Source organism: Myotis yumanensis, unplaced genomic scaffold (assembly GCF_028538775.1).
Source record: "Myotis yumanensis isolate MYYU_CA2020_CCGP unplaced genomic scaffold, mMyoYum1.0.hap1 SCAF_13, whole genome shotgun sequence".
NCBI classification, from domain to species: domain Eukaryota; kingdom Metazoa; phylum Chordata; class Mammalia; order Chiroptera; family Vespertilionidae; genus Myotis; species Myotis yumanensis.
The window spans coordinates 20,835,162-20,861,308 of record NW_027223764.1 but is presented as its reverse complement, the minus strand read 5'-3'; the positions used below and the strand labels follow the sequence as shown (position 1 = coordinate 20,861,308).

At 42.0% G+C, this 26,147-nt stretch overlaps 1 protein-coding gene across 1 annotated transcript in view; it reads left to right on the top strand.

The window, feature by feature from the left end:
- Positions 1 to 744: 744 nt before the first annotated feature.
- Positions 745 to 26,147, top strand: part of PI4K2A (phosphatidylinositol 4-kinase type 2 alpha) — a 29,238-nt gene continuing 3,835 nt past the window's right edge. The window contains exons 1-8 of the mRNA XM_070432565.1: positions 745 to 1,265; positions 10,591 to 10,791; positions 14,804 to 14,935; positions 15,501 to 15,654; positions 21,337 to 21,398; positions 24,122 to 24,221; positions 24,976 to 25,109; positions 25,594 to 25,653. Of these exons, the coding sequence (XP_070288666.1) occupies positions 831 to 1,265; positions 10,591 to 10,791; positions 14,804 to 14,935; positions 15,501 to 15,654; positions 21,337 to 21,398; positions 24,122 to 24,221; positions 24,976 to 25,109; positions 25,594 to 25,653 (1,278 nt within the window). The 5' untranslated portion in view covers positions 745 to 830. The remainder of the gene's footprint in view (positions 1,266 to 10,590; positions 10,792 to 14,803; positions 14,936 to 15,500; positions 15,655 to 21,336; positions 21,399 to 24,121; positions 24,222 to 24,975; positions 25,110 to 25,593; positions 25,654 to 26,147) is intronic.

Below are 26,147 nucleotides of genomic sequence, written 5' to 3'. Positions count from 1 at the left end.
ACTGCGTGAGGACTGAGATTTTTTAAAAAACCTTTCTATTTCGGTAGAGAAGGGATTTTTGTTTCTTTGCTTCACAACTATCTCTACAGCACCTAGAACACAGTAGGTCCTCAATAAATATTTAATGACTGAGTGCATGATTGAATAACTGCAGATACAAAGATTAGATTTTTCTTTTCTTCTGGTTAATCCTCACCTGAGGATATTTTTCCATTGATTTTTAGAGAGAGTGGAAGGGAAGGGGAGAGACATAGATAGAAACATGGATATTAGAGAGACACATTGATTGGATGCCTCCCGAATGCAGCCAACTGGGATTGAGCCTGCAACCAAGGTACATGCCCTGGAACGGAATCAAACACAGGACCCTTCAGTCTTTGGGCCGATGCTCTATCCACTGAACCAAAGCGTCTAGGGCAAAAAATAGATTTTTCCAGTCTTACAGTGGGTTCACAGTAGGCACTCAATAACTAGTGACTGCTTAGGTAGGTTACTTTATTGAAAACTCCCAAAGATGGGTCAGCAATTGGAAGCTAAGAGCGGAGGGCGTGTCTGACACGAGGTCGGCTCCGGGAGCATGCGCAGTCATCGGAGAGGTGATGAGCAAACTCTGCGGAGCGCGATTGCGTAGGCGCTGATTCTGATTGGCTACTGTCGCGCGCGAGGGGGTTGTGCCTACTCGTCACCAAGTAAACAGGGAGGTGGGGGCGGGGCCAGAGAGGCACCGCGACCTGGTTGGCCGGGCGGAGGTTGGGGGTGCTGTGGATTGGCCCCGGCCCGGAGTTCAGCTGTGCTCTACGCGCCGGGTCCGGGAGCCGGCGGCCTGAGGGATGGACGAGACGAGCCCACTAGTGTCCCCCGAGCGGGCCCAACCCCCGGACTATACCTTCCCGTCCGGCTCGGGCGCTCACTTTCCGCAGGTGCCGGGGGGCGCGATCCGAGTGGCGGCGGCGACCGGCCCGGCCCCTTCACCGCCGGGCTCGCCAGGCCACGACAGGGAGCGGCAGCCACTGCTGGATCGGGCCCGGGGTGCCGCGGCCCAGGGTCAAGCCCAGACCGTGGCGGCTCAGGCCCAAGCCCTGGCCGCGCAGGCCGCGGCCGCTGCTCACGCCGCGCAGGCCCACCGGGAACGGAACGAGTTTCCCGAGGACCCGGAGTTCGAGGTGGTGGTGCGACAGGCCGAAGTGGCCATCGAGCGCTGCATCTTCCCCGAGCGCATCTACCAAGGCTCCAGCGGAAGCTACTTCGTCAAGGACCCTCAGGGGGTGAGAGCCGGGTGGCGACCGAGCCCGCTGGCTGGGGGGACGGTGGGCCTGGCCGGGGGAGTTTGAGGCCTCGCACGGCCGGGGGGAGGCGGGGGGCAGGGGGCTGAACGAAAGGTCGCAGAAGGGAGAAACTTTCCAGTGCGGAGCCCCTCGGCAGGGTTTTGGAATGCCACGGGGACTGGAAGTGGAGAAGCTCTGCGGAATGAAGAAATAAATCAGAACCTGTTTGGTGGGGGAGGAGTGAGCGGAAAAGAGGAAATAGACCAGATACAGGAGGAGGGCCCAGCTGTGCGGTGGGGCGACCTGCTTCTGGACAGAGAGGCGCGGGGAGATGCTGCTTCCTAGGAGGTTCGGTAAAGTGCATTCGGGCATTCACCTACAGATTTGCAGATTGAGGTCTGGGCCCGACTTTCCCTCTTTTGGGACCAAACCAGTTGTTTGTTGACGCCCCATCAGGGAGGGGCTCTGAGGGTGCAGGTCCAGCCTCTGTGCTGTGGGGATGTCTCCTGCCGCCTCCCCAGGCCTCCTATTGGCAGACGATGGTGACAGAGTGGGTGGAATCACCAGTTTCCATCTGTCTGGGTATTGCTCACTTCTTTTGGGAAATTGTTCAACAATGTTTATGGTTCCTCAAACTTAGAATGGAGATTTAGAATCATGGGGCTGTCAGCTGCCTTCTTACTTTCATTTCTCTCCCACGACGATCGACGATCGTAGTTAGCTTTTTCAGCGAAGGCGAAGTGTTTGCTGACCTTTATTTCGTCCCTTGCATTTATTTGTATAAAGGAGGACGGGGATGGGATGGGGCATAGAGTGATCAGGGCAGCTGAGAGATGACCTTTATTTTTATTTATTTTTTTAACATGAGAAAGACAAATTTGATTTCCTAAGGTATGGGAGCCCCATAAACATATGTGATCCAAAGGCAGTCAGGCAATTGAGGTTTATATGCGGTCTCAGCTGAGGGATATGGGCTGGAGCTTCAAAGGGGAGGAGGGCGATTCACTGGGAAGTTAAGAAGAGCAGGTGTTTGCTAATCAGGTATTTTACCTGCCATGTAGGTAAGTCCTACAGGAAAAAAAAAATTCTCTCTGGTAATAGCTCTCTTTCTGGGCCAGGTCCCTTATCTGAGTTTTTTTAGGCAGTTAAAGGGGAGGTAAAAGTTTTTTCCTGAGACTGCCAGGTCTTGCTTGCCTTCAGCTCAAACAATCCACACGCAAAAGTGACACATTTTGGGTAGTATAATCTGCTCCCCTTTAGTCCTGCCTTTGAAACGCTCAAGAAGTTGAGTTGGTAGATTGCATCATCTTTTGAACCAGTCTCTCAGACTTGGGAATAAGTCAGTTTAGTTAAACTGTTGTCTTATTTCAGGAGGCAGTGATGCAGGTAGGCTCTCAAAGTTAGGCCTATTATTACACAGTTATTTAATAAGAGTCAGTTCTGTGGAAACAAAAGAGAAACAAAGGTTAATGATCGGAACAGATTTTAAAAGAGAAACAAAGGTTAATGATCGGAACAGATTTTAATCTCAGTTTCTGAGTTCTGAAAGCAGTCAGCTGAGATTTTAGATGTCCAGCTTGAAGTAATTGGAGTGAGGGCAGGCAGTAGCAATCTGATGGATTTTCCTGGTTTGCAGTTTGAATGTCTGGTGGTCTTTCAGAGTGACCTACCTTTATTCTTTTAAGAACTGCAGAGGTGTCATTGGAATATCAGTGGGTCAAAAAATACCAAGTATTCTTTGCCAGAGTTATCAGATGGGCCAGATTGGTTTATTGGAAAAATGTTATTGTTATACTTGTTAGAATGATGGGTGCTAAAGCTCCTCTTTTTCCCCTGCACCTCTCCCGTATGAACTCTTTAAATGGATGGTGCTATTTTGATAGGAGTGCTGAGTGGCTTGGATGTGCTGTGACTTGTAACTCTTGGTTAGGTTCATTGAATGATTTAGTTATTCTCCCAGGTGTTGTCATCCCTGAATTATCACCAAGACCCAGAGAGCAAATCTGCCATCAACTCTAACACAGACTAAGTTGGAGAAAGCTTTGAGATTAATAGGTTTTCTAAGTCCCTCAAATAAGAGAGCAGTAAGTCAAATGAAAAGCTCAAAGGGGAACCATCACTTCTAGAAGAAAAGAAAGCTAGGTGTTCTGAGGTCTAAATGTTAGCAAGATGCTTTCATCTTTTTATTGGAGGGCCAGAATGACATCTAAGATAACATATGAGTGGTTTTTAGTTACCTTGTTGACTGATTATTTTTGCTAGATACAGGAGCCAGAGGAAGGTTTTTGTTTTTCTGTCATAATACTGTTACAGCTCTGTTGGAAGTGTGTCAGATCAGCTAAGTGATCAGGTACTCTGACAGGTGGGAATAATATGATCTCTCAGTTCTCCCTGGCAGATAAAGTACTAGTATCTCAGTATTTGGGCCACAGAGAATGACAGACTCTGGTGTGATTTCTTGGTGATTTGTGGGATCCCAGTCTCCTTAATTTCCTGACCACTGTCCTTTCTTAGAGGAGATGTTGAAACACATGTGCCCTGACAAAACTTATTAATGTAACCATCCCGCTCCCACTGAGGTGAATGTGGTTTAGAGCAGAGGACCACTTCCTAAATCCTGTGGTGTGTCAGAATGGCCCACAGACTCACTGTAGTTGGTCTTACCATCTTTGGCCCTGCTCTAAATGAGTTTATTTTACTTGACAAATACTTAGGTAGTACTTATTATATTCCAGGTACTGTTTTAAATGCTTTACAAGTAATAACTCACTTAATTCACATCACACCCTCATAGGTAGGTACTATTATTATCCCCACAGATAATGATTCTAAGGCACACAGTATAAGTAATTGGCCCAGATTTCACAGCTAGTAAGTGGGAGGCAGGATACAGACACTGACGAACTGGCTCCAGAGTTCTTTCTCCTAAATACTCTACTCTGCTGCCTCAGAGTTAGTGTCATCTGAATTCCTGATTTCTCTTTTCAGCTACTATTTTGGTTAGGAATAAATTTGACTGTGTGCATAGAAAATTTAAAATAATAATGACTCGAGCCCTAGCTGGTTTGGCTCAGTGGATAAAGCGTCAGCCTGTGGACTGAAGGGTCCCAGGTTCGATTCCGGTCAAGGGCACGTGCCTGGATTGTGGGCTCAATCCTTGGTGTGGGGCATGCAGGAGGCAGCCAATCAATGATTCTCTGTCATCATTGATGTTTCTGTCTCTCTCTTTCCCTTTCTCCTCCTCTCTGAAATCAATGAAAATATATTTTTTTAAGAAAGAAGAGGCAACCAATGAATGCATATATAAGTGGAACAACAAATTAATGTTCTCTCTCTAAAATCAATAAATAAAATTTTAAAAAATGACTCGAATAAAAGTACATTTAACTTATAAAAGAAGTCTATAGGCCACTCAAAGATGGCATTTCACTTTATTGGGGATGCAAACTTCCATCCAGCTGATCAGCCATCCTTAGTATATTGCTTCCACTTCATGATCCAATATTGCTATTCAAACTGCAGACATCTTATCTGCTTCTTAGCCACTTGGAAGAAGAAAGGGGAGAGGGATCATATGCCCACTCCTTTTAAGGCATTTTTTTAGAAGTTGCCCCAGACTCCTCTTTATATCTCATTGTCCAGAACTTAGCTACAGTAGTGCCTGGAACTATAGTTTTTTTTTTGCCCAGCTAAAAGTCAGGGCTCCTGTGTCCAACGAAGAAGGGGGAACAGAGATTGGGGGACCAGTAGTTTCTGTGACTATTACATTTGGAGCTAGACAGTCCAACAGTTTTTTTTAAGATAACAGGCCTGACTCCCTTTCTCAATTTAGGATTGTTTCTCCCTCAGGGCAAGCAAGTAGGGACCTGGAACAGTAAAATGGAAAATGCTAGGTCAGAAGTCATGGTAGATAGTACTCTTATTACCCTCCTCAGTTACATCCTTGCACTTCAAGTCTCATACTCAGTCACCTACAAAAGTATTTTCTGAGCCTTTTCTGTTTTGTGAGGCTAGTAATACTAGATGTTCATATTTCCAAGAATCATAGAATAGCATGGATTCACTAGTTTATTGAGAAGATTAAATGAACTATGACACCGGAAATCCCTTGGCATGGTTCCTACTTAGAGTGTTTTTTTAAGCTATATGCCCATTGATCTCTGGGTTAGGCTTTCTTGGGTACATTAGCATTGAGTAAGGCAAAAGTCATATGATTTTTAAAAATATATTTTTATTGATTTCAGAGAGAAAGGGAGAGGGAGAGATAGAAACATCAGTGATGAGAGAGAATCATTGATCTGCTGCCTCCTGCACTCACCCTAGTGGGGATCAAGCCCAAAACCCAGGCATGTGCCCTTGACTGGAATCAAACCCGGGACCCTTCAGTCCCCAGGCCTGCGCTCTATCCACTGAACCAAATCAGCTAGGGCAAAAGTCATATGATTTTGAAAAGATGCTTTCATGACCATTGAGAATAGTACATTCATTAGATAGATAATCCTAATTGGTATTTGCTTTAAAATTTTACAGATACCGCTCACATGTTCTAGGAATTTGGCCTTATATCATAGTTTTCAACCTCTAAAAATACTTTATCCACCAAGAGTTTGTCATGAAATCAGTACAGTACAATTTTTTTTTTGTTTTTTTTGTTAACCCTCACCTGAGGATATTTTTTCCATTATTTTTCAGAGAGTGTGGAAGGGAGGGAGAGGTAAAAAGAGAGAGAAACATTGATGTGAGAGAGACACATTGACTGTTTGCCTCCTGCATGTGCTCCTACCAGGGGCGAGGAGTGAACCCGAAACCCACGTACATGCCCTTGACCAGGAATTGGATCCTTGACCCTTCGGTGCTCCAGCCGATGCTCTAACCTCTGAGAACACTGGCCAGGGCCAGCACAGTATTTTTTTTTCCATTTTTGAAATATAAAAATGTGTTAATATTATTGAATGTGCGTCTTCAAGAAATGCAGCCTGACCGGTGTGGCTCAGAGGTTGAACGTGGACCTATGAACCAGGAAGTCAAGGTTCGATTCCCGGTCAGGGCATGTGCCTGCGTTGCGGGCTGGATTCCATGTGGGGTGTGCAGGAGGCAGCCAATCAGTGATTCTCTCTCATCATTGATGTTTCTCCCTCTCTCTTCCTCACTGAAATCAATAAAAATATTTTTTAAAAATGAAAAAGTAATAATAAAAAAGAAATTCTGATGCCCTTATCTTTGAGAACCACACTGATAGCCAAATAAAGAATAAAGACCTCAAATAGAATCATTTTTTTTTTTTTACTAAAATGTTAAGAGGCAGTCAACTTTGATTATCATATATAAATGTAGTTCTCGGGATTTTAAGTATCTACCATCTGTTATAGGGAGCTGTCTCAGGCCACAAGTTCTAATGGGTGAGGCAGGTGGAGTTGAAGGCAGTGGCTAGGAAAAGAAATATAGGCTAATCTCTTCAATATATTCTATTTGGATCCCATCTTCTTTCAGTCCCATATTTGGAGGAATCCCCCCTCTCTTTTGTGAGAGTTAACATGAAATAAGACTTCTCTAGCTAAATAGCTACGTCAGGGAGTGCTGTTTCCTTCCAACTTCTAATACCGAATACAGGAGTTCTCAGAGTGTGGCCAAGGACCTCTAGGAGTCCCTTTTGGGGTCCTCAGGTCAAAACTATTTTTATAATAATTCTAAGACTTTGCCTTTTCCACTCTAATTTCCTTATAAGTGTACAGTGGAGATTTCAGAGGCTACAGGATGTATGATATTGAAGCAGACTTAATATTAAGGAAGATGTGAGAATCCAGTTGTCTTTTATAAGCCAAACATTAGAGAGATCTATAAAAATAATAAAACAATGCCAATCTTATCACTAAAAATTGTTTTTAAAAATATATTTTTTATGAAACATGTCACTTATGTTAACATATAGTGGGTTTATTTTTATTATTAAATTAATTCATAAATAGTTTTAACATTTCCATTTTCATTTTTACTATAGCAAATACAGATTTTACCCATATAAGCAAAACCTTTTGGAGATCCTTAATAAGTTTTAAGAGTTTAAAGGGATCTTGAGACTAAAAAGTTTGAGAACCGTCCACTTTATATTTACCAAAGTTAAAAACAAAAAACTTATCAAAAGTTATTACTGTAGCCCTAACCGATTTGGCTCAATGGATAGAGCGTCAGCCTGCGGACTGAAGGGTCCCAGGTTCGATTCCGGTCAAGGGCATGTACCTTGGTTGCCGGCACATCCCCAGTGGGGGATGTGTAGGAGGCAGCTGATCGATGTTTCTAACTCTCTATCCCTCTCCCTTCCTCTCTGTAAAAAATCAATAAAATGTATTTTTAAAAAGTTGTTATTGTATATTTCACTGTGTAATATGAGTGCTGTACTTGAACTGTTAGATTTTAGGTCCCTGGAGGAAAAAGCCTCTTTAACATAGCCCCGTGGTCAACAAACCGTGGCTCGCGAGCCACATGCGGCTCTTTGGCCCCTTGAGTGTGGCTCTTCCACAAAATACCATGTGCGGCGCGCACATACAGTGTGACTGAAACTTCGTGGCCCACACGCAGAAGTCGGTATTTTGTGGAAGAGCCGGTATTTTGTGGAAGAGCCACACGTAAGGGGCCAAAGAGCCGCGTGTGGCTCGTGAGCCGGTTTGCCGAGCTGCAGTTTGCCAACCACTGGCATAACCTATAATACCCTCTTCCTTGTGGCTGGTGGGTAGATACTGGAAACCCTTTGGATTCCAGGTTCCAGTAATTGGTTGTGGGGCCTGACACCAGCCACTTTAGTGGCCTCTTGCTTCCTTGTGCAGATCTGTTTTTATCCCCACCTTCGTGGATTGCTCCTACTTAGGCTACCTGCACTTCACCCCCTTGGTTAAAAGGGGATTAGTAAATGGGTGTTAAGGAAAGGTGTTTAAAAAATATTGGTATCAAACTGAAGCTTTCTCCTAAATGTAATAAAGGAATTGAAAGTATATTACAGGAGAGGACGGTGAGAAAAATTAGGCAGTGGTCATTTTCTTTCTCAACTAAATACTGCTGGGTGTCTTTCTAATTTGAGTGGTTTTCTATGAGTAAAGAGAGTATTCTTTTTTTTTTTTTTTAATTAAATCTTTATTGTTCAGATTATTACATTTGTTCCTCTTTTTTCCCCCCATAACTCCCCTCCACCCAGTTCCCACTCCATCCTCCGCCCTCACTCCCCACCCACTGTCCTCATCCATAGGTGCACAATTTTTGTCCAGTAAGAGAGTATTCTTGAGTAGTCGGTAACACAGTTGATTATGTGAAGTGACCAGTGTGCTTTGGAAATTAGGTCAGGGTAGTTTTATGTATCTATTTAGGAAAACTGCAGAGTGCTTACACAAACTAGGTACTGAGCAAGTGTTAACGGAATTGAATTGGACTAAGCCTTATATTTAGTCATCAAAGGCACTTATCTCCCCTTCTGTCTGAAAGTCCTTTAGTTCCTTCATCCTTCCCACCCTACCATTCCCTCATTTGCCAGTCTAGACATTAATAATTAATAAACCCCATGCTGTACTGAGATAACCATACTTACTAATGCTTTTAGAGTTGATGAAATGCTTTATGGTTCTCCTTATGGAGGAAGGAAACAGGTTTGAAAGGTTAGTCTGTAAATGATGCTTGGCTGTACCCTTGGCTTTCAAGTTCTGCTTCTTTAAGTGGAAGTAGTTAAGCCTCCGCCCTGGCATTTTTCAGCCTTGCTAGTAGTAGGAATGTCTTGTTCTCCCTTTTGGGGACCAGCTTGTTAAACGCCACATTGTGCTTCAGTTGAACTGACTGTTGGGTTCTGGGACATGCCTCACATTATCCTGTGATTCACTGCCCAGATTCCAGAGAGTTACAGTGGACTTATCTGAGTGGTGAGCTGTGTGATTCAGAGTCCAGGATTCCAGGGAGCAGAGATGGAGAGGAAGATTGTTAACTTCGGCCTCTTGCTAGCCACTTTGAATAAGAATGTAATTCTGACTTATGATACGAATATATGCATTTGACTTTTTCCAGTGGATAAGTAAATTTACTTATCTTTAAGAATAAATTGATTCTTTTTGAAGGAGGAAGAGAGTTCTGTATTTTTCTAGCCCTCTCAAATCCTCACAAGGCCTCTTGAAGGAACTGGCCTTGTGATTGACCAAATATTGTTGGAGACTTGTGCCTAGCCAATTCCTTATGTGAGCACTTAATTAATGTAGGCAGATGAGTGTATGTTTTCTGATGTGCCCTGCCATTCAGGAAGTGATACCCACAGGAAAATGTCTTATGACCCAGACTAGCTTGAGTTGGCTGTGGGGTGAGGGGAGAGGGAGAGTCATATGATAAGAAGTGGCATCACTTGAATAGCATATTCACTTCTCTTTCTTTGAAATGACCGATTTGGGGGACTACAGGACTGAGAAAGAGGAAAAACAACCTCAGAGAGCTAACCTGGGGAAGAAATCTTCAGGAGGGAGGACCATAGTTTCTAGGTTGCAGCAGCATCCCCTATTTCCAAGGACCTTTGAGGATTAAGTTACTGTCGTCTAGAGAAGGTGGATTTTTAATTTTTGTGACCTCTCCTGTCCTGGTCTCTTGCCTATCAGAATGACTTAAGAGAACCCCATTCTAACCATATTCCTTTTACTGCTGTGATTATTCTTTTCTCTTGCTTTCTTATTTTGTCATTTCTAAACTTTTTATTGTAAGATTTCGTTAACATCCAGGGGGTGAGATAGTAAGGCTGATAGAGGAAATCAACCATCAATGAAGAAATTTTCTTAACCTCATTCCATAATACTCTACTAATTTCCTTTCAGTTGATAATTTTTTGATTCTGCATAATTGCTGCAGAGCAATAGTGTGTATGTATGTACCTTGGAAATTGGGGTTTGATGGTGTTACAAGCGGTTGTGCCACATATACCAGACTTGGCAACTTCTTTGGCCAGAGTCCTTTGTATCAGTGGGTCTCCTAGCTGCATACATAAGCTGGTGTCTTCCCCTTATAAGCTGAGGAGAAGTCAGTGTCTAACTCTAAGTAGAGGCTGTCTGTCCAGGCCCTCTCATTTCTGGTACTTGGAACCATGCTTCTAGATTAAAAAATCCTACTTGAAGTGTTCTTCACAGGTTTAATTAGCTGTCTCTGTGGGCAAAGAGACTGATCAGGAGACAAGAGCTTCCCTTTTTCTTTTTCCCCATGGTATTTTATTTTATTATTTATTTATTTAATTTAATTTAATTTTCCTGCTGACCTGGTTTGTGAGCTACTTTAATCAACTTGCCTTTAACATCCTCTTTTTCTTTTGTCTGTGTAGAAGATCATTGCTGTTTTCAAACCCAAGAATGAAGAGCCCTATGGGCACCTTAATCCTAAGTGGACCAAGTGGCTGCAGAAGCTCTGCTGTCCCTGCTGCTTTGGCCGTGATTGCCTTGTCCTCAACCAGGGCTATCTTTCAGAGGCCGGGGCCAGCCTGGTGGACCAAAAACTGGAACTCAACATTGTACCCCGTACAAAGGTCAGTGACCTGTCTCCAGAGGGCCTTACTGCCTTGACAGAATTTTCCTGGGCCTAAGCCCTGCTACATGTTAAGTTAGTGAAATCATTAGGTTCAGTGAGCGTGCTTATGCCCCGAGTTTAGGGTTCTCAGCCTCTTTTGTACAGCACTGGCCGCCAACATTACACATACTCCTCCTTTTTCTGCCAGAATCATATCCAAGGCCAACCTGTTCTCCCAGGTCATCCTGCTGGTGACATTTAGTTGTTCGGCTATGCCTTTAAGTGCGTCTTGAGTATAGTTAACAAACCTTTGCTAGTTATGGTAAATGTAATTAAGCCAACCACATTCTTGTTTACAGTGGGCCACCAGCACAGGACAGACTCAAATCCTGTGTTTCTCTTGCATCAATTTCTAGCCTTAAACTCGTTTGGCACTCCTCCTAGAACCCCAGTGGAATCTGTGTAAATATGGGGCTCAAAGGAGCCCCCTGAACACTCTCTCTTCTTCCTAGTCTGTCTGTCCGTTGAAAAAGTTTACGATATGCCAAAGTGAAAGGGATAGCCCAGGGACCATTTCTTGAAATATCCTTCTTCCATTCTCTGCACCTCGCAAAGTACTATACTTACAGTAAGCATTCCATAAGGACCACCTGAATTGGTGAATGAATATCAAACAATGAGAAACAATACCAGCCCTGGCCGGTGTGGCTTGGTGGTTAAAGCATTAGACTGCAGGCTGAAGGGTCTCGGGTTCAATTCCCAGTCAAGGGCACGTACCTCAGTTGCAAATTCCCCAGCCACAGTAGGGGAGCATGCAGGAGGCAACCAATCGATGTGTCTCTCTTGCATTAATGTTTCTCCCCCTCCTCCCTCCCTTACACTCTCTCTAGCAATCAATGGGAAAAATATCTTCTGGTGATGTTCTTTTTTAATCATTAAAAAAGACAAACAATACCAGATATCCCCCAACTTCAGGTCAAGGAGAGAATGTTTGATCACAATTCGGGGTTTGTAGCTCTCATTTGACATCTAAGTCACTGCCTGGCTTTGTGCAGCTCATTCCTTCCCTTCATGTTTCAATCCTCTCAGTGTGCGTGTAGTTAAATAGCACACTCTAACTTTCTTGTGTAATAATTGATGCTCCTATGACCTCCTGCCTAACCTGAAATCCTTCTACTAGGCCCTCCTAAACTCTAGAAACTTTTAAATACTCTTTGCCCATCACTTTAAGTATCCTTTCTTCACTAAGTAAATAACAGAGTGCCCTTGGCCTATGCCTGACTGCTCTGCCTGTACTTCTGGAGTGCCGTGCCTAAGAATCAGAGGGCTTATGTTCGAATTCTGGCTTTGCAGCTTTTTAGTGTGTTGCCCTTGTGCAAGTCATTAGAAGTCCCCCCACGCTCAGTTTCCTTACTATAAAAATAGGGATATAAATAGTTTCTGTTTTATAGCATGGCTATTAAGATTACACAATATCATCCATGTAGTAAAACATATATAGCCTAGTGCCTGGAACAATGTAAACACTCCATAAATCTTAGCCTGTGGTATTTTTATGACTATTCTAATCATTAATGTCACCTCCCCCCCCCCCCCCCCAATCCTTTTCTTCCCCATCTCTGATCTTCCTCTTTCTCTGTTAGAGAACCTTAATATGAGGCCTGAGGAACTTTTGCATTAAAAAGTCAGCAGCATCCTAACTGGTTTGACTCAGTGGCTAGAGCGTCAGCCTGCGGACTAAAGGGTTCCGGGTTCGATTCCAGTCAAGGACATGTACCTTGGTTGCGGGCACATCCCCGGTAGGGGTTGGTGTGCAGGAGGCAGCTGATCGATGTTTCTCTCTCATTGATGTTTCTAACTCTCTATTCCTCTCCTTCCTCTCTGTAAAAAATCAATAAAATATATTAAAAAAAAAAAAGTCAGCAGCAACAAAAATATTTGTCTTCTATGAGACTGATATGACACAGTACTTTGCAAACTTAACAAAAAGCTGCTGGAGAATAGTAAGAGGAAGCATCTCTCCCTACCCTATCCCCGCCTCCCCACCCTGTGATAGGATTCTAGCCAGTTGATCAGAGCATCTGTCACTAAGGAAACGGGGCTCACGTTGCAGTGGAGCCTCAAGTAGTAAGGCTCTAATTTTCATTTGGTAGCTGTCTCTGTTCTCTGTTCCAGTAAGGTTTCAGGTTATGATAATTTCATTAGTCATAGGGAAAAGTGGGCTGTTATGAAGAGTGATTGCAAATAAATCTGATGTGGGAACAGGTGGTTTATGGCCCAAAGAATTAGGGTTTCACCATGTAAACTGGTAAGATAGGATAGTCTTAGGAAAGCCCTGTTTTCCCTTTTTTCCTGGCCTGAGTTTCCCGATTTATAAGGCAATGAGTGCCATTCTGCAATATCTTAAACATACATTTTAGGTACTCCTTTAACACTGGTTGGATATGTTAAAGGAGGGAAGGAGGGAATTATTTTGCTCCTTTCTATATCATTCATGGGCAAAATAATTAGTTTATTTGTAATGAATTTTGCAAGGCTTAGGAAAAGAATTTTCTTATAAATTTGATTTTGCATATTTATATGCGAAGATCCACTTGTTGCTGACTCTGAAAAAAGCTATAACTCATTTATTCATGCACTTAATATTTTTGAATATGTGCCAGACACTATTTGGGAATGCTAATGTGAGTAAAATGTTCTCTTCCTCCCCTAATTTCATTAGTCTTAAGAAAGATCTTAGCTATACATATGGATGATCACAAGGCAATGTGATAAGTGTGATAATAGGTGTACATATGGATTATGGATTACACTTGATTGTCATCACAATGTGACAATCAAGTATAACACTGATGGCCCATTAATTTTTTTTTTTGAATAGGCAATGCATGTATCTAGTGCTAAAATCAGAAAGCACAGGAGAGTAAATGGAGAAGAGTAATTCAGCTTTCCTCCCAACCCTGTCTTCCAGCCACTCAATTTCATTTCTCAGAGATAGCTGCTATTATTAGTTTCTTGTGTAATATTCCAGATATAGTCTACATAAATATTAATTGTGGTGGGGGAGAAAGGGGGGTCCTAATATATGGTGACAGGAAAAGATTTGACTTTGGGTGGTGGGCACATGGTGCAATATACAGATCTTGTAACATAGAAACCCACACCTGAAACATATATATTCATGTTGACCAATGTTACCCCACTACATTTAATAAATAAAAATTTTAAATTAAAAAAATAAAACAATTCACTAAAAATTAAAATTAACTTTAATGTTTCCTTTTTGAATGTGAATAATTGCACATCATATAAAATTCAAAAGGAAATAAAAGGGTATAGCATAAATTGCAATTTGTTGTTGTTTTTTTAATTCTGACCTGAGGATATTTTTACCATTGATTTTTAGAGAGAATGGAAGGGAGAGGGAGAGACAGAGAGAAACACCGATGTGAGAGAGATACATAGATTGGTTGCCTCACACATGCCCTGAACCAAGGCCAGGAGCCTGCAACCAAGGTACGTGCCCTTAACTGGAATCGAACCTGGGACCCTTCAGGCCGATGCTCTATACACTGAGCCAAACTGGCTACGGCGCAATTTGTTTTTATTTGGAGAGAAACAGGCATTGGGCCATCTTCTCCTAATCCAGAAGGTAGCTGTATTAGTCAGTATAAATCATGTCAGCTGCTGTAACAGCCTCTGAACCACAGTGGTTTAATATAATAGGAGTTTATTTCTAGCTCACATCATAGAATCTTGCCAGTTAGGCAGCTCTCTGAGGTCCCATGTCATTCCATGTAGTGACAAGGTGTCTAGGGTTCTTCTGTGATGTGGTTTGTCAACATTTCATTGGCCCAAACTGGTCATATACTCCATCTAAACTGCTAGGAACACTGAGAGATGTATTCTTTCTGTGTGCCCTAGAAGAGGAACAGTATTGGTGAGCATCAAGCTATTCTCTGCCATAGTGGGATAGTTTTTTAAACTTGACTCTACCTCTAACCTAGGTATCTTTTCTCTTTCAACTATAGGTAGTACACATGGCCAGTGAGACCTTCAACTATAGTGCCATTGACCGAGTGAAGTCCAGGGGCAAGCGGCTTGCGCTAGAGAAAGTGCCAAAAGTTGGGCAACGGTTTAACCGCATCGGGCTACCACCAAAGGTATATATAGACTACATTTATGTGATTTATCAAAGGTGATGACTTATAGTGCCATAGTCATCCAAGTGGTGAAGCAAGGTGTCTATAGACCAGGGATGGGGAACATCCGGCCCTGCAGGTGGGACTCAAAATTCAATAAATCCTGGAGCTTTTTTCATAGCAACATAAGTTTATATTAAGTGAATTATATTAAGTGAATGATGTTATAAATATCCAAATGGCCCTTGGCAGAAAAAAGATTCCCCACCCCTGCTATAGATTCATATATGGACATGTGAATAGCCTGCCCTGAGGCCCCTGTCCTTCATTTCTGTCAAGGGCCTAAAATCCTAACTTTCTCCCTTTACTCCTCTTGACCATTTGGATGGGTTTCTTGAATTTGGACAGGCAATCACCATCACAGCCCTTTTCTCCTGTACTTGCAAGGAGATGAAGTAAACATCTTGAAAACGTTTTCCTTCTCTTATATAAAATTCACAAGACCTTAGTGGGTCCCTGGCTTACTCTTGGGATCTTTGAGCTTGGACTTTAGGGAAATAACTTTCTTCCTCTTTCTTGGTTGCAGGTTGGTTCATTCCAGCTCTTTGTTGAAGGCTATAAAGATGCAGACTACTGGCTACGGCGTTTTGAAGCAGAACCTCTCCCTGAGAACACTAACCGGCAACTACTGCTGCAGTTTGAACGGTTGGTGGTGCTGGATTACATCATCCGCAACACTGGTGAGCAGTGTAGTGGTCCTCTGCTCTGTGCCAGACTGATGAGGCATAGGAGGAGGCCTGGAGCCACACTGGCCAGAGCCCTAGTAATTTTTATAGCAGCTAGACCTATCAAAGGACAGTTTTGTCTTTAAGTACCTCAGATAAGTGGATTCTTACAGTATTTGTCATTTTGTGACTGGCTTATTTCATCTATATATATAAAAGCCCAAGTGAACTTTACGACCAAACGACCGGAATGACTGGTCGACCAGTCGCTATGGTGTGCACTAACCACTAGGGGCAGGTGCTCAATGCAGGAGCTGCCCCCTGGTGGTCAGTGCACTCCCACAGCCAACCTCCTGCGACCCCTCCCCCCAGCTAGCTGGCCCCGCAATAGGCCTCGATCACCAGCCAGGCTGAGGGACCCCACCCATGCATGAATTTGTACACCGGGCCTCTAGTTTAGTATAATATCCTTAAGGTTCATTCATGTTGTGGCTGAATAGTCCATTGTATGTGTATATACCACATTTTGCTTCTCTGTTGACAGAAGCAACTTAGGTCGCTTCCATATTTTAGCTATTATAAATAATGCTGCTGTGAATATGGATGTACAAATATCTCTTTGAGATATTGCTTTCAATTCTTTGGAGTATATACCAAGAAGTAGAATTGCTGGATCATATGGTAATTCTGTCTTTAATCTTTGAGAAATCACTATACTGTTTTCCACAGTGGCTATACCATTTTACATTCCCATCAACACCGCAGAAGAGCTCCAATTTTTCCACATCCTGGTCCATTTGTTATGTTCCGTTCTTGTTGTTTGTTTGTTATAGTAGCCATCCTAATGAGTGTGAGGTGGTATCTCATTGTAATTTTGATTTGCATTTCCCAAATGATTAGTTATGTTGAACATATTTTCAAGTGCTTGTTGGCCATTTGTATATCTTCTTTGGAGAAATGTGTATTCAAGTTCTTTGCCCATCTTCCAGTCAGGTTGTTTGTTTTATTGTTGTTGAGTTGTAGAAATTCTGGATATTCATTCCTTATCATATACATAATTTGCAAATACTTTTTTTCTATTCTGTGGGTTGCTTTTTTACTGTGTTGATAGTGTCTTTTGATGCAATTTTTAAATTTTCATGAAGTCCAACTTGTTTATTTTTTGTCGTTGTTGTCTGTGTCTTTGGTATTATATCTAAGAAATAATTGCCAAATTCAATATCTTGAAACATTTTGCCCTTTCCTTTATTTTAAGAATTTTATAGTTTTAGGTCTTAGATTTATATCATGGATCCATTTTGAGTTAATTTTTGTATATGGTGTTAGGGAGGGTCCAATCTCATCTGTTGAAATGACTGTCTTTCCCCCACTGAATGGTCTTGCCATCTTTGTCAAAGGTCATTTGATCATATATATGCAAAGGTTTAATTCTGGACTCTGTTCCATTGGTTTATATGTTTGTCTTTACACTGTGTTCAGTACTATACTGTTCGTAGCAAGTTTTGAAGTCAGGAAGTTTATTCTTTTTCTAGATTGTTTTGGCTATTCATGGTCTCTGGATATTCCATATGAATTTTAGGATGGGTTTTTCTATTTCTGCAAAGAAAAGTGTTGGGTTTTTTAAAAAATATATATTTTATTGATTTTTTACAGAGAGGAAGGGAGAGGGATAGAGAGTTAGAAACATTGATGAGAGAGAAACATCGATCAGCTGCCTCCTGCACATCCCTTACTGGGGATGTGCCTGCAACCGAGGTACATGCCCTTGACCGGAATCGAACCCGGGACCCTTTAGTCCGCAGGCTGACGCTCTCTCCACTGAGCCAAACCGGTCAGGGCAAGTGTTGGGGTTTTGATAGGAATTGCATTCAAGCTATAGATTGTTTCAGGTATTAGTGACATCTTAATAATATTTTTTTCCTGTCTATGAACATGGGACATCTTTTCACTTTCTGTGTCTTCTATAATCTCTTTCAGCATTGTTTTGTAGGATTTTTTTAAAAATTCTTACCAGAGGGTATTTTTCCCATTGATTTTCAGAGAGATTGGAAGAGGAACAGAGAGAAATAGAGAAGAGAGAGAGAGAGAGAGAGAAAGAAACATCCATGTGAGAGAGACACATTGACTGGTTGCCTCCTGCATGTGCCTGACCAGGGCCAGGGATTGAACCTGCAACCCAGGTACATGCCTTTCACTAGGAATTGAACCCATGACCCTTCAGTGCATGGGCTGATGCTCCAACCACTGAGCCACATTGTCCAGGACAGTGTTTTGTAGTTTTCATTAACTTCTTTGGTTAAGTTAATCACTAAGTATTTTTTTCTTTTTTTTCTTTTTTTTTTTTTTTTAATATATTTTATTGATTTTTTACAGAGAGGAAGGGAGAGGGATAGAGAGTCAGAAACATCGATGAGAGAGAAACATCGATCAGCTGCCTCCTGCACATTTCCTACTGGGGATGTGCTCGCAACCAAGGTACATGCCCTTGACCGGAATCGAACCTGGGACCCCTGAGTCCGCAGGCCGACGCTCCATCCACTGAGCCAAACCGGCTAGGGCAAGTATTTTTTTCTTGATGCTATTGTAAATGGAGGGTTATTATTATTATTATTATTTTCACTGTTGGTGTATAGAAATGCAGCTGATGTGTTGATTTTGTATCCTGATACTTTGCTGAATTTGTCAATTTTAACAGTTTTTGTGGAATCTTTAAGGTTTCTACATACATGATTATACCATATGCAAACAGATAATTTTACCTTTTCCTTTCTGATTTAGATGACTTTTTCTTTTTCTTGCATGATTGTTCTGGTCTTCCAATAGTATGTTGAATGAAAGTTATGTGAGTGAGCATCCGTGTTTTGTTCTAAATCTTAGAGGGAAAGCTTTTGGTCTTTCACATTGAGTATGTTTGCTATGGGTTTTTCACATATAACTTTTATTATATGGAGGGAGTTTCCTTCTATTCCTAGTTTGTTGAGTGTTTTGGGATGTTGAATGGATGTTAAATAATGTCTAATGCTTTTTCTGTAGCAATTGAGATCATCAATCTGTTAATGTGATATTTACGTTGTTCCATTTTCATTGGTTGAACCATCCTTACATTCCAGTAATAAATATTAATCATGGTGTATAATCCTGGTAATATGCTCTGAATTCAGTTTGCTAGTATTTTCTTGAGGATTTTTTTTTTTTAATCCTCACTCGAGGATATGTTTTTATTGATTTTAGGGAGAGAGGAAGGGGGAGAGAGAGAGAGGGAAACATTGATGTGAGAGAGAAACATCAATTGGTTGCCTTTCATACACACCCTGACCGGTGATCAAACCACAACCTAGGTATGTTAGGTATGAGCCCTGACCAGGAATCGAACCCGCAACCGTCTGGTGTACGGGATGACACTATCAACTGAGCCACCCAGCCAGGGCTGTTGAGAATCTTTGCATAAATATTCATAAGGGGTATTGGTTTGTAGTTTCCTTGTTGTGTCTTTGTCTGACTTTGGTACAAAAGTAATGCTGGCCACATAGAATGAGTTATGGAGTGTATCCTTCTCTTCAATTTTTCAGAATTGTTTGAGGAGGATTGGTGTTAGTTCTTTAAATGTTTGGTAGAATTCACCAGTGAAGCCATCAGGTCCAGGGCTAGTATTTGTTGAGAGACTTTTGATTAGTGATTCAATTTTCTTACTAGTAATAGGTCCACTCAGATTTTCTATTTCTTTTTGATTTAGTTTTGGTAGGTTTTGTGTTCATTTCATCTAGGTCACTGGTCGGCAAACCGCGGTTCGAGAGCCACATGCGGCTCTTTGGCCCCTTGAGTGTGGCTCTTCCATAAAATACCATGTGCGGACGCGCACGTACAGTGTGATTGTAACTTCGTGGCCCATGTGCAGAAGTTGGTTTTCGGAAAGGAGATAGACGAAACAAGTATACAAGACGAGTGTTGATGGGAGAGTTGGAAGGGGTCGACCTCAGTGAACGTACCTCAATCAGATTGAGGACGTTTTTAGCAAAGGCCAACTTAGGAGTACCCTAATTAAGTTAATAACAATGTACCTACTAAGTTTAAAAAATTTGGCCCTCCGTCGGCCTGCAGACTGAAAGGTCCCGGGTTCGATTCCGGCCAAGGGCATGTGCCTTGGTTGTGGGCACATCCCCAGTGGAAGGTGTGCAAGAGGCAGCTGATCGATGTTTCTCTCTCATCGATGTTTCTGACTCTCTACCCCTCTCTCTTCTCTGTGAAAAATTAATAAAATATATTTTTAAAAAAAATTTGGCTCTCAGAAGAAATTTCAATCGTTGTACTGTTGATATTTGGCTCTGTTGACTAATGAGTTTGCCGACCACTGATCTAGGTTATTCAGTTTGTTAGCATAAACTGCTCACAGTACTCTCATCCTTTTTTTTTATTTCCGTAGACTCAGTAGTAATGTCCCTATTTTAATTTCTGATTTTAGTAATTTGTATATTCTTTTTATCTGCCTTAATCTTTATAGCTAAAGGTTGGTCAATTTTATTTATCCAGTGAGACAACTTATATTTTAATTTTAGAGCATTTAGTTAATTTATAATGTCTGTATAGATATGTTTAGATTTTCATCTACCATCGTATTACTTGCTTTCTATGTTTTTCTACTTATCTTCTTTTAATCTCTCTTTCTCTCTTTGCTATTTTTTTCCTTTTCCTTTCTTACTTTTAAATTCTTTTATTATTATTTTATTTCTCCTCTCTTTTAGCCTAGAAGTTGTATATGCTTTGTCTTTTCTTTTGGTGGTTACCATGTGAATCCTTGACTTTCCAAATCTACTATTAATTGGTACTTTTACTATTTTCTTGGGCAATACAAAGATCTTAGAACACATTAGCTCCATTTATCCATCTCCAGACTTTTATACTCTTATTGTCATGTGTTTTAATTATATATGTACTAGAGGCCCGGTACACGAAATTTGTGTACTGGGAGGGAGGTGTCCCTCAGCCTGGCCCGTGTCCTCTCGCAGTCCAGGTCCCCTTGCTCCTTACCGCCTGTCTGCTTGCTATTCCTTACCGCTGGGCTCGCTGCTCCTTAGCAGAGGTGGAGAGGCTCCTGCCACCGCTGCTGCACTTGCCAGCTGTGAGCCTGACTTCTGGGTGAGCAGCGCTCCCCCTGTGGGAGTGCAATTACCACCAGGGGGCAGCTCCTGCGTTGAGCATCTACCTCCTGGTGGTCAGTACACATCATAGCGACCCATCATTCCACCGTTCGGTCGATTTGCATATTAGCCTCTTATTATATAGGATAGGATATGTATACATGCATATATAAACACATTTATATAAAACTGTAAGACAATACTATTGTCATTAATAATGATTATGGAGACTTTTGAACATTCACAAATAAGCAGAATAATGAACCAGTCATCCCACCTCTTAGCCTCTTCCCAAATCAGCAGGTGCTCTGTAGGAAAAGAAGTCACAAATGCTGGACATCCTTTCTAGATTTCCTTTCTCTCCCAGATCTTGATACTTTATCTCTTAATGATTTTATTAAAATCTCCAAAGCCTTCAGGAAATTTTAAAATATTTTACTTTGTAGTTGTTCTCAGTAGAGTGATTGGCCAAGTGTCCAAAATAACTAGTCCACCATGAAAATGAAAGTTGCTCCTGTTTTCTGTGGAATTCTTTTTGCTAACTTTATATTTCTGTTGATAGATCGCGGCAATGACAACTGGCTGATTAAATATGACTATCCAATGGATAGTTCTAGCTCTCGGGTAAGAGGTTCATTTACATCTTAAAGAAGAGGATGAAGTGGAGTATATGCATACAAAAGAATTAGGGGGTAGCACATATATTTAAAATTGATAGGTTAATGCTTGGTAGAGTTTTCCTCTATCTGTTTTTTAAGGAATATGCTACTAAATAATGTTAATGGGAATAAAATAAAGAAAAGTTCACATAAATGTGGGACATACTTTATGCCTTTCTTAGAGATTCATGTTGCATAGTAGCACAGTGAAGGTCTGAGAAGTTGTGCATTAAATGAACCTGTTGGATTTTGATTGGCCCAGTGATTTCTAAACTTTTGTGACCATAGAGCACATTTTTCACAACAGACCACACTTCCAAAGAACATCAGTTTAGAGAAAGCTGCTTAGCTTTCTTTCTTATAACATGTGTGTGTGTGTGTGTGTGTGTGTGTGTGTGTGTGTATATGTATATATATGTATATATATATATTGATTTCAGAGAGGGGGAGAGAGAGAGAAACATTGATGATGAGAGAGAATCATAGATTGGCTGCCTCCTGCATGCCCTCTACTAGGGATCAAGCCCACAACACAGGCATGCCCTTGTCTGGAATCGAACCCTGGACAGCCCGCAAGCCAACACTCTATCCACTAAGCCAAACCAGCTAGGGTGCTGCTTAGCTTCCTTTACGCTCATTTTTTCCCTAGTTCACCACATTTGTCTATCCTGCTCAGGCTGCATGTTTAAAAAAAATTAATGTGAGGTCTACCTGGACAAGAAGAGAGTGAGGTTGGTTTTTATTCCTCATGTTTTGTTTTGTTTTTCCCTTCCAGCTTTATTGAGATTAGCAACAGGTAGCATTGTGTAATTTTAAGATATACAATATGATGATTTAAAATATATATATATATATTTTTTTTTCATTGATTTCAGAGAGGAAGGGAGAGGCAGAGAGAGATAGAAACATCAATGATGAGAGAGAATCATTGATCGCTGCCTCCTGCACACCCCACACTGGGGATTGAGCCCACAACCCAGGCATATGCCCTGACTGGGATTCGAATTATGATCTCCTGGTTCATAGGTGGTCGTTCAACCCCTGAGCCACACCAGTAGACTATGATGATTTGATATCCTATATAATAAAAGCCTAATATGCTAGTGTCTGACCATTTGACCAGTTGCTATAACGCGCACTGACCAGCAGGGGGCAGATGCTCTGACTGGTAGGTTAGTTTGCTGCAGGGATTTAGCCAGTTGGGACTGGGCGAGATGGGCCGGACACGCCCTGGGGCCCTCCTACCAGACGCGGCTGATCGTGCACTGGTGGCGTCCCTTGGCCTGGCCTGCAGGGATCGGGCTGAAACCAGCTCTCCAACATCCCCCGAGGGGTCCTGGATTGTGAGAAGGCACAGGCCAGGCCGAGGGACCCACCAGTGCAGGAGTCCATGCACCGGGCCTCTAGTATGTATATATTGTGAAATATTTACCACAGTAAGGTTAATTAACATATCCTCATAGTTTTTTTAATTCCTTAATAGTTCTCAAATTTTGTGCATCAAAATTACCTGAAGAACTTATGAAAAATAGTACAGATTCTCCCATTATGTTGGGTAAAACTCAGGATTTCATATTTTGAATAAGGTATCCCAGGGGGTTCTGATGCAGGTGTACTGGACCCACATTCTTTGAACCTGAAGTATGGAGCCAAGTAGATAATCATGAGAGTGTCTGACATGAGCTGTCACAGGTAGCCTGCCCTATTTTTTTTTTTAAATATATTTTATTGATTTTTTTACAGAGAGAAGGGGAGAGGGATAGATTGTTAGGAACATCGATGAGAGAGAAACATCATTCAGCCGCCTCCTGCACCCCCGCCACTGGGGATGTGCCCGAAACAAAGGTACATGCCCTTGACCGGAATCGAACCCGGGACCCTTCAGTCCGCAGGCCGACGCTCTAGCCACTGAATCAAACTGGTCAGGGCTGCCCTATTTTTTTTGCATTTAGCTCTTGTCCTTTTCCTTTCTATGGATCACTGAAGCAGGGAACAGACTCCCTTGTGCAAGAGCAGCTGTTATCTTCCATGGTCCTGTTATCTCTCTGGAAAAATATGATCACCACCAGTGAAGTGGCATCTGAGTCAAGGTCCACACAGAAGGACTTTAACAAACCAATATTTATTTGTTTTTCTTGTTTTCATACCCTCAGGAATCTCATTGCCTTTCTCTAGGAGGAATGGCTTATAGCAGTGATGGCAAACCTTTTGAGCTCGGCATGTCAGCATTTTGAAAACCCTAACTTAACTCTGGTGCCGTGTCACATATAGAAATTTTTTGATATTTGCAACCATTTGCAAAGATTTATATTTTTGATATTTATTTTATATATTTAAATGCCATTTAACAAAGAAAAATCAACCAAAAAAATGACTTCGCGTGTCATAGGTTCACCATCACTGGCTTATAGTTATCTTTTCTTATTGTCATTTCCTTTATTACCAATGACTGTTGCAACTCCTGGAGAAGTGCACCTTTTCTAGGTTGAGAAAGGGACTCTGAGAACCTTGAACAAGCCAAGTCAGAGGTGTCATAAATGTGCTAAGTTCAGAAAACAATGTGGGGACTAATTCAGAGGTTGACTAAGGATTGGTGCCTGAGGAGGATGAGAGGGGATGCCTTGCTACTACTTTAAAGGGCCTGAGGCACATGGGACCCTCAGTATTTAGTCTTTCCTTGCTGTTTAGGACACAGACTGGGTGGTGGTGAAGGAGCCTGTTATCAAGGTGGCTGCCATTGACAATGGGCTGGCTTTCCCCCTGAAGCATCCTGACTCCTGGAGGGCATGTAAGTCTCAAGACTACTGTGTGATCTGGCTCATCTTTTGCTAGGTCACAGTTTCTTGCCTGTGCAAAGTAGATAATACATGTATTGTAGGATTGTCCTAAAAATTAATGAAATAATGCAGCTCATGCACTTTAGTGCAATGGTTGGCACATGGCAATGACTCCATAATATAAGCTAGCATTATAATTTTTACTATATTATTCCCATTAGAAGCATAGAGTTGAGTTTTCTCTTTGCTGTGTATTTTTCTCATTCTTTCTGAGAACTATCTTTTAAAAAATGTATTCTATTAAAGAAACAAAAAAAATAAAAAATATGTTCTATTTGTGTTTAAATATAAGCTTTCAGTGCTCTGTCTTCCTTGTTACACCCTGGAAGCCAGCTCTTCCTGCCCTGTTATAACTGAGAAACTTTTAGAAAGAGGAAGAGACACAGGTAGGGGGTCATTAGCCCCTTTGCAGCACTAGTCTTTTCAGAAGGAGTATCTCAGTGTCTCAGAGGCAAGTCATTGATTCTACACAGGCTTGCATCTTGGAAGGTCATGTACTAGTAATACCTGGGAAAGAACACAAGCTCTGGGATTAGGCAGACCTGGGTTTGAATGCTAGTTCTTTCACCTACTATGTAACCTTTAGGGGTACACAGCTCTTGTAATTTTTCTGTTGTATATCAAGGAAGAGGGTGGATGGAGGACATAGATGGGCAGGGATTTTTTTTCAATACCCAATTTGTTTTTGATCTTTCTTCTTTTCAGACCCTTTTTACTGGGCCTGGTTGCCCCAGGCAAAAGTCCCATTCTCTCAGGAGATCAAAGATCTGATTCTTCCAAAGATATCTGACCCTAACTTCGTCAAGGACTTGGAGGAGGACCTATATGAACTCTTCAAGGTTAGCCCTGGAAATGTCAGCCTTTTAACCATATAGAAGAAGAAATTCTTAAAGGTTTTTCTAATTGGTCCTACTACAAGCCAAGAGAGCATGGCTAGCACCCTTCTGACTTCTGTTAGCCAGTGAAGAGCAAGATTCCCACAAGGAATAGCAGGATCTAGTTTGGATTAGTAGGAAAAAAATTGGCAGCTGTGATGAACCACACCGGGGTGTGTCCTGTGGCTTCAGTGTATCTGCAGAGCTCTCACCTTCAAATGGAGCACTGGAGCCTCGAGTTCTTTAGAGTTAATGAGATGAGGACAGGATATTTACTTGTTCTGTTTCCCCAACTGTGAAACAGGGAGTTCTTGGGGTGGTAGTTAAATTCACTAAACCTCACAAGCCTTGCTGTAGGTTTTCTTTACTAGCAAGTTTCCAATTGGGTAGGAAAATGGGTTCTTCTGAGTAATTCATTCAGGTTCTACCTCCTGCCCTTCTTTTGCAGAAAGATCCTGGTTTCGACAGGGGCCAGTTCCATAAGCAGATTGCTGTCATGCGGGGACAGGTGAGCCTGGGACATCTGGTGTCAACCCTGGGATCTCTCTGGGAGGGTTATATGCTCATGTTGAGTAAATATGTAAAGATTGTATTTTATACTTTTTTCAGTCTGTCATACATATTTGTGACTCTGCATTTACACATGAGAGAAAGGTAGCCCTCCCCAGTCACCCACCTCTTCCAGGGTACCTGGTGGTTAGTGATGTGCTTATTGTGTGCTTACTTCTGTGCTACTTGCTGGATAGTTCATTGGTAAATTTACCCAGTGATCCTGGTCCAACAGTAGTTGCTCAAGGCAGACCATATACCATGGTGATTAAGAGCTAGGTCTAGACCGCCGAAACCGGTTTGGCTCAGTGGATAGAGCATCGGCCTGCGGACTGAAAGGTCCCAGGTTCGATTCTGGTCAAGGGCATGTACCTGGGTTGCGGGCACATCCCCAGTAGGAGATGTGCAGGAGGCAGCTGATCGATGTTTCTCTCTCATCGATGTTTCTAACTC